At 33.2% G+C, this 14,660-nt stretch overlaps 4 protein-coding genes across 12 annotated transcripts; 1 reads left to right on the forward strand and 3 right to left on the reverse strand.

Moving 5' to 3' along the window:
* The first annotated feature begins 30 nt into the window (after positions 1-30).
* LOC116349885 lies at positions 31-1,031 on the forward strand. The gene is made up of 4 exons (XM_031781519.1): positions 31-231; positions 316-445; positions 512-784; positions 932-1,031. Exons 1-4 carry the CDS (start codon positions 89-91, stop codon positions 944-946), a joined length of 561 nt encoding a protein of 186 aa, XP_031637379.1. The 5' UTR covers positions 31-88; the 3' UTR covers positions 947-1,031.
* Positions 974-4,141, reverse strand: LOC116349884 (polyphosphoinositide phosphatase). The gene is made up of 8 exons (XM_031781518.1): positions 4,039-4,141; positions 3,816-3,971; positions 3,407-3,748; positions 3,277-3,347; positions 2,387-3,210; positions 2,208-2,317; positions 2,036-2,132; positions 974-1,950 (listed from the first exon to the last, which is right to left on the reverse strand). The coding sequence occupies exons 1-8, from the start codon at positions 4,114-4,116 to the stop codon at positions 1,043-1,045; spliced, it is 2,586 nt and encodes an 861-aa protein (XP_031637378.1). The 5' UTR covers positions 4,117-4,141; the 3' UTR covers positions 974-1,042.
* A 186-nt stretch (positions 4,142-4,327) lies between these two features.
* Positions 4,328-7,437, reverse strand: LOC116349938. Of its 4 annotated transcripts, XM_031781607.1 has the most exons (5): positions 7,399-7,437; positions 5,921-7,257; positions 5,017-5,842; positions 4,744-4,956; positions 4,328-4,538 (listed from the first exon to the last, which is right to left on the reverse strand). In XM_031781607.1, exons 2-4 carry the CDS (start codon positions 7,229-7,231, stop codon positions 4,880-4,882), a joined length of 2,214 nt encoding a protein of 737 aa, XP_031637467.1. In that variant the 5' UTR covers positions 7,232-7,257; positions 7,399-7,437; the 3' UTR covers positions 4,328-4,538; positions 4,744-4,879. The 4 variants fall into 4 exon arrangements, with proteins under 4 accessions (XP_031637467.1, XP_031637464.1, XP_031637466.1 ...); XM_031781604.1 differs by having other exon boundaries at positions 4,744-5,842; XM_031781606.1 differs by having other exon boundaries at positions 4,328-5,842.
* A 2,083-nt stretch (positions 7,438-9,520) lies between these two features.
* LOC116349925 (septin-1) lies at positions 9,521-14,333 on the reverse strand. 6 transcript variants are annotated; one of them, XM_031781587.1, is made up of 7 exons: positions 14,094-14,263; positions 13,693-13,762; positions 13,522-13,611; positions 11,334-11,526; positions 10,725-11,263; positions 10,536-10,621; positions 9,521-10,457 (listed from the first exon to the last, which is right to left on the reverse strand). In XM_031781587.1, the coding sequence occupies exons 3-7, from the start codon at positions 13,543-13,545 to the stop codon at positions 10,217-10,219; spliced, it is 1,083 nt and encodes a 360-aa protein (XP_031637447.1). In that variant the 5' UTR covers positions 13,546-13,611; positions 13,693-13,762; positions 14,094-14,263; the 3' UTR covers positions 9,521-10,216. The 6 variants fall into 6 exon arrangements, with proteins under 6 accessions (XP_031637447.1, XP_031637445.1, XP_031637442.1 ...); XM_031781585.1 differs by lacking the exon at positions 14,094-14,263 and adding an exon at positions 14,270-14,333 and having other exon boundaries at positions 13,522-13,762; XM_031781582.1 differs by having other exon boundaries at positions 13,522-13,762.
* Positions 14,334-14,660: the final 327 nt, after the last annotated feature.

Genomic DNA, 14,660 nt, shown 5'->3' on the forward strand with positions numbered 1-14,660 from the left:
ATTACCAAGTTTCGTCTTTTTGACATGCCAGTTATTATTTAGTTTTCATAGTTGATGAAAAGACGTGAGAAAATCTTAGCTGGAAAAAATGAATCGAACATTTTTGGCACCATTTCAGTTGCAGAAACAGTTTGTTCGAAATTTGTTGAGTCGGCAACAACCGAACAAAAAGCACGTCTATAAAAGAGTTGGAAATGGCAAACAATTAAACGGAATTATATATTATGGACGGTAAATACTAATTTTTAGGTTATGTTACAATGTAGAAAAGTGAATGAATAAATTTATTGAACATTTTCTTTTTTTTGTGTATAGTGATAACTTTGAAATGCCGGAAAAGTTGCCAGAGCCGCCAAAACTGTTTCGTGTTCAACGTTTTGCACCTTTGAAACATCGAATCTATTGGGAACGTAAGATTCTATTTCAATTGGGATTAATCAATGATGTATGTATATTGGATATAATAGTCGACTGTTTTCCTTAATCCCATTATTTTCTCTTCACAATTCAGTTGAAGGATGTTGCAATCGTTAAAAATACTCCCGAAAATAATGCTCTGTTGTGGAAAGTAAAACATTTGGTCTCAGTTGAACCCATTACATTTCCATATGGTGAACCAAGCGCAGATGATATCAATCATACGAAATTGAATGAAAATGGAGAATGCATTGTCCATAAGAAGATTGGAGTTGATGAGCGGTGCGTTGAAGAGGCCGATAAATTCATCAAGGATCCAACCAGATTAGACAAAGACACGCTCAAACGCGAAGCTTTATTGCGATGGGTACGTTGCAAGATATAATCACTTATAAATTACTATTCCTTTACTGAAGGATTTCTATCCATTCTTTCAATTATTTTTCCATTATCATTCATTACATATTGATTAATTTCCATTATTTGTATTTTTCTTTTCTAATTCACCCCCCAGGTTCGAAGCTACTAACGAGAAGAGAAGAAAAGAAATAGAGTGTACCAATTTATATATTGAAATTTTATTGAATAAACAGCAAAACAAGAAAATAACAAGACATAACGATTTTTATTCACTTTGACAGTGACTGAAATACTTTTGAATTATATTCAAATCGCTTGTGGAAGGAGATCGATTATATACATTATCTGGTAATTCCGTGTATTTTTTATAGATATCGATCGATTTGTCATTGACTTTTGGCGGTGTCACTTGTTTATAATCATCATTTTTATTGCTATCAAGCGGAACGAGATCAATCATTCGTTTATGTCGATTTTGTAATGGCTTCTTCGGATTATAGGTGTTCATTGTGATGCTCGACATTAGAACAATTCCCATTTTGGCGTATTGTTTATATTTAATCATATCTTTTTTGTTTGGTTGCTTTAAATTAGTTTTATAAACTTCTCTCATCGATGGAAACATTGTATCAAATGTGACATATTTTGATGATGGTGAGCCTAGTGGTTGTAGTGGCAGTGCTTCACTTTCACTTGATATATTCTGTGTGAATGAACTTTCCAAAATCGAATCATCTTCGGAGCTTGTGCCATCTTCGGAGCTGCTCGAATTCGTAGATCCAGTTGAACCGGTTAACGATGGATTCTTCAAAATACCGCGACCTTCGCTACGTCTTGTTGCTGGCACAAATGGGCTGAAATTCGTACGAAATGTAGGTGTGAAGCATCTGGCCATTAAACTTATGGTGAATGCGATATTTTCTTCAAAAGTGGTCCACTTATACGGAATGTGATAGCTCGAATAGTAATCGATAATATCGAGATCGGACGAATGGACGAGAATTAATTCATCGACGATTTTATTGCTATCGCTTGTTGAATTTGGCAAATGCTTTAAAATGAATGGACTGCACCATTCAGTCAATGGTTTTGGACTTTGAATCTCGGACTCGATATCTTTTTTTGAATTGTGCATGAAGTAATCGGTTGATAGGTCCCATATTGGAATATTTTCTAAATATTGGCGAATATTCAAATGAATAATGATCATTAATGTTGCTGATTTCAGTTTTTGAAATGTAAATAATATCGTATCTACCTTTATTTTCCAATGGAATGAAAAAACCCAAAAAAATATTCATTGAATGTTGTTTCTCATTGTCGCTGAATGTATTTGAATAGTAGCGGGAGAGAGTCTTTGCCAAGATAAAATTGATTTGATTACAACCAATTAATAGAGAGAAAAGTGGTAAAGAAAATGGGAAATATACCTGCATAAAGTCATTGCCTTGTGACGTCCATGCGGCCGTTTTTCGGTATGTTTTGATACGATGGACAAGTTGAGAGCCTCCATACTGCAATGCCAGTGTATCACCATGGTCTATTCAAATGAGACAAAAATACATTGGAAACTTTCGCAAACGGAAGATAAAGAATAACGTGAAATTACCTTCATACAAACTCTCAAGCATAGTAACGCAATCTGAATCAAATTCCAATTTTGGTGGTGCTTTTAATAATCCAAGTCGATGAAGTTGATGTGCTAATGCTGTTTTTCCGATCGCAAACTGTGCTGTATTCGTTCTATCTAAACAATCGACACAATTCACTCGAACGATGCCCGTTTGGAAAGAAATATCATTTGAATCTTTGAAGAAGAGGCCAGTTTTTTGTACAAAATTTTCGGCAAATTTAGCCAAACTGCTCATCACATTTCCGCCGTGACTCTTTTTCGCCATATCGAAATGGTGGTATTTGATTCGGTGCTGTGGTGGTAGGAACTGATTAAGATAATTGATGGATTTTGTCATGTCTTCCGTTAAAATGCTTTCATGTCTACGTTTTTCACGTTTTTTCACAAGATTCAAAACGATAATCGGCGCACCAAAATGAAATAGCAAACGACTGTAGTGCTTTCCTGGGGTCGTTGCATATGGATCAGATAAATCTAGTGATATTGGTGGCTTTGGTACCATTTTACTGATATCTTGTGACCAGTGAGATGGTATTGAGCCTCTCATTTGGGTAAAACTGCACATTCGCGAGCCATCTTCAAGAAGTTGTTCTGATTCTACTTCATTTGCGACATCGCCAGCAAAATTGGCACCTCGTTTTAAAAAGCGGGTTCCTGCAAAGCATGTACTTCGTCGTGCAATCAAACAAACATACACCGAACGACCAAATATGCTAATACTTGATTGTGAAACAAAACCGTGAATCACTTCTAAAAGCCAATCTCGATTCAATATCACAGACATCGGTTTCAAGAGATACCTATAATGAAAAGCCAAAATAATTTTGATTCGTGAACCATTTTGTATAATTGACTATAAAACTTACGCATTCCAAACAAATCTTTTCCGAGAGACACCTCGAATGGCAAACTCTACTTTTTCATTTCGTTTGTTTTTCTAGAATAGTAAATAAAATCAAATACATATATAGCTATTTAAAAATTTGAATTTCTTACGTAAAGATTCCAATCAGGTAATGGATCCTCACGTTCAATGTCAGCATTTCCAATGAAACGCGGCGCTGATAAATTATGCTGAAGCGTTCGTGTTAAATCATAGCTATAACTGAAGTAAAAATTACTATTTAAATCAATATTCGTAAACATTCGCTGATAACGCTGTTCTAGTGGGTGTGTTTGTTTTACAGATGGCTCACACACACGTATCATCACAGTATCTTTAATTGTATAGACAATGTGTTTTCCAATTACAGCACATTTTGTTCGCTTTGTCACCAAAATCATATAATAACTTTCCATAAAACGAATAAATCCCAATACACCATACGCACTAATTTTCTGTACGAGAAAAAAACAATTTTGATTTCATAGTTGCAAATATTTGAGTACATCTAAAAATCTTTACCTTGCATTGACCAAGCGTGCCGACAAGTGTACGAATACCTCTGGCATCGTATTCATTGGGATATTCATGAAATTTTAATTCATTTCCGGCGGTTCTATCAATTTCAAGGCAGCGAAATTTCGTTTCTCTATCATTGCTTCCGACCAATAATAAACGCTAAATTAATGCAAAGACAAAATGCAATATGAAATATTTTATTATATACTAAATTCTAGACAGTTACCGTTTTCGTTTCATATAAGGCAACTTTTTGAATTGCACTATTCACAGAATGAAATGAAATGTTGTTGGAGTTATTCATTGTAATTTTTTTGCAAATATTATAGGAGTTATTATCAGATTGACAGATTTGACACATTCAAGTTTTCATTACGCTTGAATATTTCCACTTTTCAAAAAAATTGTCGTTGCTCAGAATTGAAATATAATAATTCATTCTCACTCAAATATTCTTCTATTTCTTATCAAAATTCAAATATTCTTCCATTTTTCATCAACATAAAAAAAATATATAATATGAATACAACAATTTTTCTACTTTTATTTGAACATTTTGTTTGAAATGGAAACCGGCCTTAATGTCTAATGCAAAACACAAATACTATTGACAGCTGTCAGCGGTTCAACAACATTCAGCATAACAATAAACAAGTTTTGTTTTGAAGCGATATGGAGAATATTTACGGATTTTATTGACAAAATAACGATTGAAACTTGTATAGACTACCCAGCAAACAATTGATAGGGCAAATGAAGCACATATTGACGGTCGTTTTCGGGGTTAGATTCGTGTGTAGTTTCAGTCATTTCCATAGGTTTGGCATGGTGGAACATTCAGGTGTGAAAACATGGAAAAAGGGAAAGACAACCATTAATATCAGTTGAACTGGGTATAAAATACTTTTTTTAAATTAAAAACTTTACTCACCTACGAGCACTCCCCCTCCGTACAATGTTGTACTATTGTACAACTAGACCACAAGACTTTATATAGTCTGTTCATCTTAGTTAAAATATTTTATTTTATGTAATTTTTTGAATGTATGATTAATTGATGATGTTTGTTAGTTGACATTGTTGTTGTAGTCCGGCGGTCTTAACAATGAAACTGGCAATGGTACATCAAAGATCCGGCAAAGTCCTATGTAATTTAAAGCAAATACATTAAATAATGAATATTCTGTTTCCAATTGATTCATACCTTTGAGCATAATGCATTTTGCTGCAACAATATCTCGGTGCCAAGTAACTGTTTGTGGAACAACATCATCATCATCAACATTTAATGGCCAATTTTTGTAGGTAACTTTAACCTTTGACATTAAACGCCCAGTCCGAAGTTTTTCGTTCACAGCCTCACGATTGCCATCGATAATTTGTCGCTTAATAATTGCACGTTTTCTTCTCAAAACACGTCTGTTGACCGTTGACACAATGATATCTGGCAGTCCAGCGACTGAATCTGGCAGGCCATCAATCTTTTTCGCTCTACAATCGTGGCACACTTTAAATCGATCATCTTTTGTGTGCCTTGGAAAACGTTCCTGACAATTCGCGCATGTTTGTGATGTTCCCCATTCATCTTGCATTTCAACTTCTGAATGTCCAAGTTTCTTAATGCTCACACGAAACTTACGCGATCCCGTACATCTTTTACGCTTTTTTATTCCAAACGGTCGATCGGGTTTCATCGCCCAAGCACCAAATTGAACCAACGACGGTTTGTTGTTTGTCACACACACGGCGATTTGATCATTTACTCTGGTCGAGCGAATGTAATGGTCTAAATCCAGTCGTGCATATTCACGCGTCGCATAAGCTGCCATTCCTTTTCGTAACATTTTAATGCGATATTCAATGTATGATTTCCATGTTGAATTACGTGGTGATGGTGGACGATATGGGTAGGTTTTGAGATGTTCCTTCTCTTCGATATCAAACCATCCAGCCAACTTTTTCGCTTCTTTGTCTCGTTTTTTCTGCTGAGTTTCCCAATGAAAACGCTGGTTTGGTATTATAATGTTTTCCTTCAAAATGCAAAATGATACAAAAAACTATGAGTTTCTATTCAAAACCATTTCAAATTACATTTCAAAATATCTTACCTCAACAGCCGGCTCATCAGGTGTTTTTTGAATGTTGCGACGCACTACAGTTAACCACGATTTTTCATTCGGATCGATTCCAATGATGTATTTCTTGCCAATGAGTTTTTCCGGCCCCCGATTCGCTTGGGTTGTTTGCTGTGGTCGTTGTTGTCGCTGTGGTTTCTTGTACATTATGGATATTGAAACACTATCGGTCAAAATCTGATGATGAAATGGTTTCGATTTGCCCAATTTATTTATTTTACCGACATCGAACAACATATTCCATAGACCTGATCGATCAGTTTGGGTGTAGTACTTTAAATTTCTCTTATTCATCCGGTTGGTCCGCGTATTGAGAAAAGAAGGCACCAAATCAAGCTCGTTTACAATTTTATAATACAAGTCCTTAATGTCCAATCGCACGTTTTTCAAATGGTAGTCGCATAATGGTATAAGAGCAAAACTGCTTATTTTTGGTGGTCGATTGATTGTTGGCTCTTGAAAGTTCGGATTGTTACGAAACATTTCATGAATGGTATTCCATTGTTCGGCATGACTGTGATACACTTCTATTTGCCGTTGCATTTGACCGAACAACCACAGTGATTCAAACCAACGATATTTTGCGAAAAATTTCATACTCACTGTTCCCGACCATCCAATTTCAGTCAAATCTCTCATTAAAATATTGAATTTTTCAACGCGTTGTGGATCCACATTATTACCATTTGTTAAATTCTTAAATCGATATGAAAACTCTTTGGCATTTCTGATGTCGATGTTATCAAATCTTGAGCCATTGTTGAATCGATTGCGATACCAACAACGCATTCGAAAAAAATTCTCAAGTCGTTTTTCACACCATGTGTTGGTATTGGTTTGAATGTTTGTGATATATTGTTTATAAAAATATCTCAAACCATTTCCCAACTTTTCATCATCTGGCCATCGGAACTGTTCTTCACTGTTTCTTTCTACCATGAAACGAAACTCGGGCAATATCCGATATCGACTATTAATATTGTTAACGTGTTGGTTTAATACCGCTCTGAAACAATCGGCAATGAACAGGCTTGGATGTGGTTTCAAAAAAAATGCACGATCGTCATTATCAAGTGCTTCATTCAAAATAAAAAGAATAAAAAGTGATGCCAATGCTGCCACTTCTGTCATTTGAACACTGCGCTCGAATAGCATTTTGGTCACAGCTTCTCCAACTCTTTCAATCCGTTCATGTTGTTGTCGCAGGATTGTTTGAAGTCCACATTTTATTACAACGTATTTGCTTTCTTCTGGTTGATTATCATCGAACTCGTCGTCATCCATGTCTTTTTCTGTTCATTCTCAAAAAACTGATTAAATTATTCGAAAATAAAAAATAGACACAAATTTAGAAAAAAAATGCAACAAAAATAGCATAGATTACGAATAAAATAAGATCACAATTTAAATGACAATCACTTATATCACAATTCAAATTAATCACTTCTTACCTCAACGATGTCACTCTGTATTCTGATCATAGATTCTGGAGTTGACGATTTAAGGGGGGGGTAATTTGAGAAAATCTGAAGGGGGGTAATTTTGAAAGTCCATTCTATCCAGTGTAAATTTGCTTTCGGAAAAAAAGTTGAGACCGAAAAAAAATTTGAAATTTTTATTATGACATATTCCAGTAATCACTAATATTATTACATTATTTTATTAAAATTAAAGATACAAGTTTTACAAATACAATTAGAGATACAAGACTCGAGGTGAGTTCGCAATGAATTTAAATTCTTTGGAGTAATCATATCAATCGCCGATAATAATTTGATTCGAAAATGCAGATGTGCAAAAACTGAGACATAAACAATATAGTTGATCGAACTTAATCAATTAAATAATCAAACAGTTGACCGGACTTAATTGTTTTGTCTACGGCGAATAAATAAATTTTGTTTAGTCGGACATTCGAATATGAAAATTGAATTTTTGAAAAACCTCAGCAAATCGGAATAATTTTTGCTCGAAAATAAAAATGGGAGTGGGTACTTTCAAAATCACAGAGGGGGTAAATTCGTTGCTCAGGGGGGGGTATTTTGTACCCTGGACCCCCTGGTCAGAATCTATGATTCTGATTCAAATGATGAAATGTTTTCCAATATTCCGCAGATGAAAATTTTGTTGGAATATTCACCGTCAATTTTATGAATGCTTTCTTATTTTGAAATAACAACAGAGACAATCTCAAAACCAACAGTGAATTTATCCGTTTAACATCGAACAAACAAAATCATTGGAACAAATGTTAGCCAAAAATGACGACAAACAAATTGTTTCATACTCTAATATAAACACTCACACATAATTCTCAAGAATTCCTTTTACAAGCAAAGCACAATTTGTTACAAACAAAAAATGAGAACACACTCATATCACAATTCAAATGAATAACTTCTTATACTATATAACGCTGTGTCCTGATTAAAACGATGAAAATGTTTTTTTTTTATTTTGAAATGAAAACAAAGACTATCACAAAACGGACTGTGAATCTTTCCATTTGACATCGAGTGACTTCTACAGTTACGTTCCAAACACACTAAACCGTTGCTAAAATGACGATAAACAAAAAATGAATCTCATGTACAAGAATTCCATTTATTAATCACTGAATTTTGTTTTTTTTTTCAACACAATGGCAACTTAACCATAATTACTTACCTTATTCTTAACAATAACTTCAAAATATTTTGATGCGAAAAAATCCCTATTTAGTTCGGTGCCGGAATTATAATTTCATACATTGTTCAAAGAAATTAATTGATACGATGCAATGTTTACGAAGCACATTTTGAATGTAATCAGAAAAATCGGCTTCGATATGATACACACCAATACACACAGCTACCAACTGTCAAATGTCGTACACATTCAAACATGTTTCGAATTCGAAATTCGAATTTGAATTATGAAATAAAAAAAATAAAAAAATGTTTCTGAAACTAAAATCAAATCAAACAAATCTAAAAAAAGGTACATTTATAAATGTATTTCACAGTCACTTGAAATTCCTACGCAATGTTTTTTTTTATTCATGCACAATCGAAACACACAGAGAGAGAAGAGAGTAAGATTTGTATTTTCATCCTCTTTTTTTCCGGTTTGTTTTTCAAATTTCATTTGCTTAAAATCAATCGTATGAATACGATATTATGAACTCAACGAGTTTATGTTATTTACATTTGTTTACATTGTATTGCCGCTACATTTTCTTAGAATATAATAACAAAAAGAGAAACAATCGAAACACACAGAAGATGTTGTTGTGTATCGCAACACGAAAAAGCCGAAAAAGTGGTTCACATTATGCCTATATTCTACCTTCCATTTGACACGAAAATTGCCACAAAAATGGGTTAAAGCGTTACATTTTTTAACGTTAAAATGTCCTAAAAACGTTACATATTTGTCCGTTGGGTAGCGAATGTTAAGGTATGGCAATTGATAGCCTCAGTATGTAAAACTAAGAACTGCAGAAGAAATAACGGAGATACTGAAGAACTTTCGAACAATTCATCAAAAACCTTTTGTTCAACTCGTATCACTTGATTTGACCAGACATTCAAATTCTCGCATAAAAGTGTACACTTTATGACATTTTTATTTTATTCCAATTTAGTATACAAACTGTTATTTATTCTTAGTAATTTCTTACTCACTAGTTACAAAAAACTGTTTCATAAGTTGATAACATATTGAAATGCCTTCGGAAAATACATATTTAAAATAATACGGAAATTTTACGAGAATAAAAGCATGCATACAAAATATTGATATTTTTTTTCTTCCATAAAAAATGCTAACCAGCAAGTTGCTATTACTTAAGTCAATGTTTCTCTTTACAGTGTGAGCTTTTAAGATTAAATTTAAATCATGGATCATATATAAAATGGAAAAATAGTTTGGAGTTAGCTTGTAATTGCTTTTGTCAGAATATTGGAAGCATATTAATAGAGCTGGTACTTTCAACCATATTCTCTCTGTGTGCGTACCAGAGAGTATGGTTTATTATATTGGCTCAAATACAAAAAAAAAAATACTTGCAATTTAAACTAATCGAAATCGATGACAAAATAATTTCAAAAAAAATTGCGCATTGAGAGAGAGAGAGAGCTAATCGGACGATCTGAAGCCGGTCGAACGAAAAACAAATGAATAAAATGAATTTGAGTACGATAAAATTGTCAATTTACGAATTATTTTGGTAATAGAATTTAATTTTGTGTATAAAATATGATTATGTGCAATTTCTATACGATGGCCTTATTTTTGTGCGATTTTAGCTTGCATTTGAGCCAGCATTTCCTGCATTCGTTGCAGTTCGGCTTCTTTTTCTTGTAAAATACGATCTTTGTCGGAGCTGATTATTGGTGCCGGCGGAGAATCATCTTTAGCATTTCCATTTGAAATGCCATTTTTCTTGACGCCTTTGGCCAAACGTTCAGATCTGTAGTTTTCATAATGCACTTCTTGTGTGACTTCCTGTAAATCTTGCATGTGCGTTCTGAATGAGAAAAAAAAGAACAATTGAATTAGAGTACATTCAAAATTAATTTGCAAACTTGAAAATCATTGTACTTACATCAGCATTGTTCTCAATTTTATGAAATCGCAATGATCTGGATTTTCAATTTCTATCGTGCCCCAACCATAATTTCTTGCTCGTACCTGAAAAATCAAAATCATTTGAATTCGTGGACCATTTTTTCCAAATAACTATAAAGTTTACGTAATAACATGAACCTTCTAAGCGAGTGTTAAATTAATATACCTTTTTGCCTTTAACTTCGAGCACTGTGGTGCTTCCACATACAGCAAATGGCACTGCCTCTTTGAGTTGACGTACTTGTTCTTTGTAATCCTCGTCTTCGTCACTATCACAATCAGGCAAGGGATATATTTTGATGCCATTGTTTTCAATCTCTTTTAGAACGCGACTCTTCAGACGCTCCATTTCTTTCTTTGTCAAACAGTCGGCCTTTGCAATGACAGGCACAATATTTACTTTATTGTGAAGCTTCTTCATGAATTCAATATCCAGTGGCTTCAAACCATGACCAAAAGGGGAAATAAAGTAAAAGCAGCAATGAATTCGATTATCAACAATGTTTCGACGATTCAAACCCGACTCGTCACGTAAAAAACGTTCATACTGCTCGTCAATGTATTCTAAGATTGCACTAAAACTATTTGAATTGTCGATGGCATCGCCGAAACCGGGTGTGTCAACAACGGTCAATCGCAATTTCACACCACGTTCTTCAATTTCAACCGTAGATGCATCCAGTTTGACAGTCTGTTTTTGTTTTTCTATGTAAACAAAATAAAAAACAAAAACAATTTGATTACTAGGAAACCCAAATGAATAATAAATAATTACCGATAGCATCTGGTACAACTCGTTCTGGATACAAATCAGTTAAAAATAAGCTGTTGACTAATGTCGACTTGCCTAAACCGCTTTCACCGACCACCATCAATGTAAACTCGAAACCTTTTTTCACTGATTTTCTGTGAACTTGATTTGGTAGATTTGCGAAACCAACGTATCCCGGTGTATCAAGGCTTGAGAACTATTCAAATCAAAATAGAAATTTAAATTTAAAAAAATGTATAATTCTTAATCAGTCACTATTTTTATGCGATGGTTCAACTATTTCTAGGTCATTTTCAATCTGTTGCGATTGCAAATTCCAATTCCATACAAAAACAAAGAAACAATAACGACTTTTAGTATTTATTCAGTGAACTGTTTTTGTAAATGTTAAATGATTTTTTTTTCATTTATACTGTGAGAAGTCGTTCGATATTTTCGCTTACGTGAACATTTTTACCAAGTAATTTGCACCACGCTTACATGGTTTGAATGACAATATATGCCGTGGATTATTTTATGTCAATAAACGGTAATTTTATGGTAAAAAAACACCTTTTGCGTTAAGAATAAATTCTAAAATTTGACATGTAAATGTTCAATTTGCATTAAAAACTATCTTTAGATATAGTTATAGTGAAACAAGAATATCGCTTCATTTGTATTTAATTTAGTTTTCAATACAAATGTTAGAAACCTAATACTGTAAATTAAGTTGAAAATGAAAATCAAGACAAATAGAGATATAAGAGAAACTCTAATGCCGTATTAAGTGACGAGAAGAGAGTGCATATTCATTTACCAAAATGATTATATGTGCGCTGCATAAACAAACGGCGTTTGTTGGCTTTCAATTAATCACAATATAAATTACTTGTTAAGTAAAGTTGTTGTTTTTATTATTGAACATACAAAAAAGACGACGTCACTAAGTTATTTGTACATGTGTTCTGTTTCTAGAAAATTGTATCGATTTTAAAATTGTATGCAATTAAATTAAGAAAAAAAACTTATTTTTGTTACATTTCAGATTAAATGAATCCCAACAAGAACTAATTCAAATCTTGATTCTATCTTTTCACTTTATCGTTCATATTAATATTTCATTTTAGATCTATTTGAAATGCTTTGTTTGCGTGTTACACGATTTCCGTTTCAGAAAACAATAGCGATAGTGTATATACAGTGCATACTAATGTGGAGTGAATGATCCCGAAAAAATTGTCTATAGACAAAATGATTCGTTTGATTTATGAAATGTAAAAAATAAACACGAAAATACATCGAGTCATTTCCGAGCCGATTTGATTCTTCAAATAGATCACGTAAAATACTTTAATCGCTTGGATTTAGCAAATGAAATGCTCTTTTACTTTGAAATCGTTTTGAAATTGGAAAACAGATGTTGACACATCTTCATTAATGTGATCGAATAGAACGTTTGTTTTTAACAAAAAATACACTGTCATTCACATAAAAACGATTGTAAACTAACGAGAAATATAAATGAAATTGTGAGAATTTAAAGAATCTCCATTTTTGATTTGCCTACAATGAGATTGTACTGATTGCAGAATGAAAAACATTAATTGAATTTGTGTTACATTTACGAAGTTCAGTGTCATTTCAATCAGTAATTTAAACTAAGCAATTAGAACAGAATCTAATTCATTTTAATTTGGAGCATTTCATGTTCAGCAATACACAAGTTCTTTAATTGCATTCAGGCTATGGCGACAAATGTCGGAGACTTTTGCGTGCTCATTCGATGGAAAAGATGGAAAACAAAACATTTTTTGTTCTTTATTTTTCAAAATTTTCCGCCACGCCTAAGAAATAAACGACATTCGATACCGCACAAAACTGTCGATATAAATTAAATGGTCAAACGCATATCCCCTGGTTGAAGTTTTTTAATGAATTAGGGACTCACTGCATTCGATGCACACGAATAAATGACAAAGAGAAGTGCAAAAAAAAGTTTTAAATAAACACACAACAGGAATTGAATAATGAGTCATCGAACCAAAATCCATGTATGTCAAATTGAACTTGAAATCACTTAAAATTTGATAGCATAGATGTAGTTCAAGTTTGTTACTTTAATGTTCTCACTATTGTTTACAGCACTTGAACGCCTCAGAAGTTTTTTTTTATTACTATAATGCGAATCCAGATATTTTCAAAGACTTACATTCTTTGCGGTGTCCGATGACATTGTAGCTGATGCAACGTATTCAATAAATACAAAATACACAAATGGAGAATAAAAAAAGAAGTGAAACTGCTTGAATTTCAAAAAAAAAAAACTATGAATGTAATGTCCCCAACGTCTACTCGTAGAGTATTTATTAATTGCTGTTACACTCGTCTGACTCCCGTCGTCGTCTGCTTCACACAACAACTTTTGCCTGCTATGGAACTGTCGAAGAATACTGCAACAGAGAAAATTCGTACGAAAAAGAAACCGTCAATTCAAATAAACGTGTATCTGTATATGTGTCAATGTATGTAAATTGTTGTACAATGTGTAATAATTGCTGCTAATGATTTGCACGGAAAATTATATGAAATGTTGTTTAATGTTTTTTAGAGAATTGTTTGTCTCTATAACTTGACTTCACACCAAAATTCCAATGTGTGCGTATGCATTGAGTGGTTATGTATTCCGCCGCATATATGTGCATAAACACGATACACAACATACATAAGACTTTGATGAAGCGAAAAGGGGCTTCACTTAAACTCAAACATAAAATCACTAACACTGCAAGGCCGCAACGCTGAAATTCAATGGAAACAAAGCCGCCCCGAACGAATAAAAAACAATCAATTTAAAAACAAATAGATTTTTCACAAATATATGGACTTTTTCCGAATTCTTTGTAAGTATTTTTCAAATATATCATAAATTTCACGAAATGAATGGGAAAGAACTGTACTTTTTTCACATTTATAAAGAATAAATCTGTCGAGAAGAAGGAATGATTGACGATGCCGATACTCTAATGTTATACAGATAAACACACATACACAGCTACACAACGCTTTAACGATAACTGAAATTTTGCGTAAATGTAGTAGTTTTGACACAGGATTGGACCACTCACTGAACCATAAATTTGTCAAATGCTAAACAAATGAACCATTTTGAAAAATGTTTTGATTCTTTTTAAACAGTTGAAGAGCTATTGACAATTTTAAAACAAATTTAAGTGTTTCCCCTCAATATTAATGAAATGATTTTGTTCAAGATTTTTAATATTGCATGAAATAGAAATTGAAACGCTGAAAAAAGGAGGAGATATTTTTAGTACAATATTTTTGCGTAAG

Source organism: Contarinia nasturtii, unplaced genomic scaffold (assembly GCF_009176525.2).
Source record: "Contarinia nasturtii isolate CC-2019 unplaced genomic scaffold, AAFC_CNas_1.1 Cnas_scaffold_3175, whole genome shotgun sequence".
Classification (NCBI taxonomy): domain Eukaryota; kingdom Metazoa; phylum Arthropoda; class Insecta; order Diptera; family Cecidomyiidae; genus Contarinia; species Contarinia nasturtii.

Excerpts from the sequence above, each read along its gene's own strand:
- LOC116349938 (XM_031781604.1), bottom strand. The coding sequence starts at position 7,231 with ATGGATGACGACGAGTTCGATGATAATCAACCAGAAGAAAGCAAATAC. Across the intron at positions 5,843-5,920 it reads CTGATGAGCCGGCTGTTGAG|GAAAACATTATAATACCAAA; the intron begins GTAAGATATTTT and ends TGCATTTTGAAG.
- LOC116349884 (XM_031781518.1), bottom strand. The coding sequence starts at position 4,116 with ATGAATAACTCCAACAACATTTCATTTCATTCTGTGAATAGTGCAATT. Across the intron at positions 3,749-3,815 it reads GCACGCTTGGTCAATGCAAG|AAAATTAGTGCGTATGGTGT; the intron begins GTAAAGATTTTT and ends TTTCTCGTACAG. Across the intron at positions 3,348-3,406 it reads TACCTGATTGGAATCTTTAC|AAAAACAAACGAAATGAAAA; the intron begins GTAAGAAATTCA and ends TTACTATTCTAG.
- LOC116349885 (XM_031781519.1), top strand. The coding sequence starts at position 89 with ATGAATCGAACATTTTTGGCACCATTTCAGTTGCAGAAACAGTTTGTT. Across the intron at positions 232-315 it reads GGAATTATATATTATGGACG|TGATAACTTTGAAATGCCGG; the intron begins GTAAATACTAAT and ends TTTTGTGTATAG. Across the intron at positions 446-511 it reads AATTGGGATTAATCAATGAT|TTGAAGGATGTTGCAATCGT; the intron begins GTATGTATATTG and ends TTCACAATTCAG.
- LOC116349925 (XM_031781585.1), bottom strand. The coding sequence starts at position 13,545 with ATGTCATCGGACACCGCAAAGAAT. Across the intron at positions 11,264-11,333 it reads AGTTGTACCAGATGCTATCG|AAAAACAAAAACAGACTGTC; the intron begins GTAATTATTTAT and ends TTGTTTACATAG. Across the intron at positions 10,622-10,724 it reads TCGAAGTTAAAGGCAAAAAG|GTACGAGCAAGAAATTATGG; the intron begins GTATATTAATTT and ends TTGATTTTTCAG.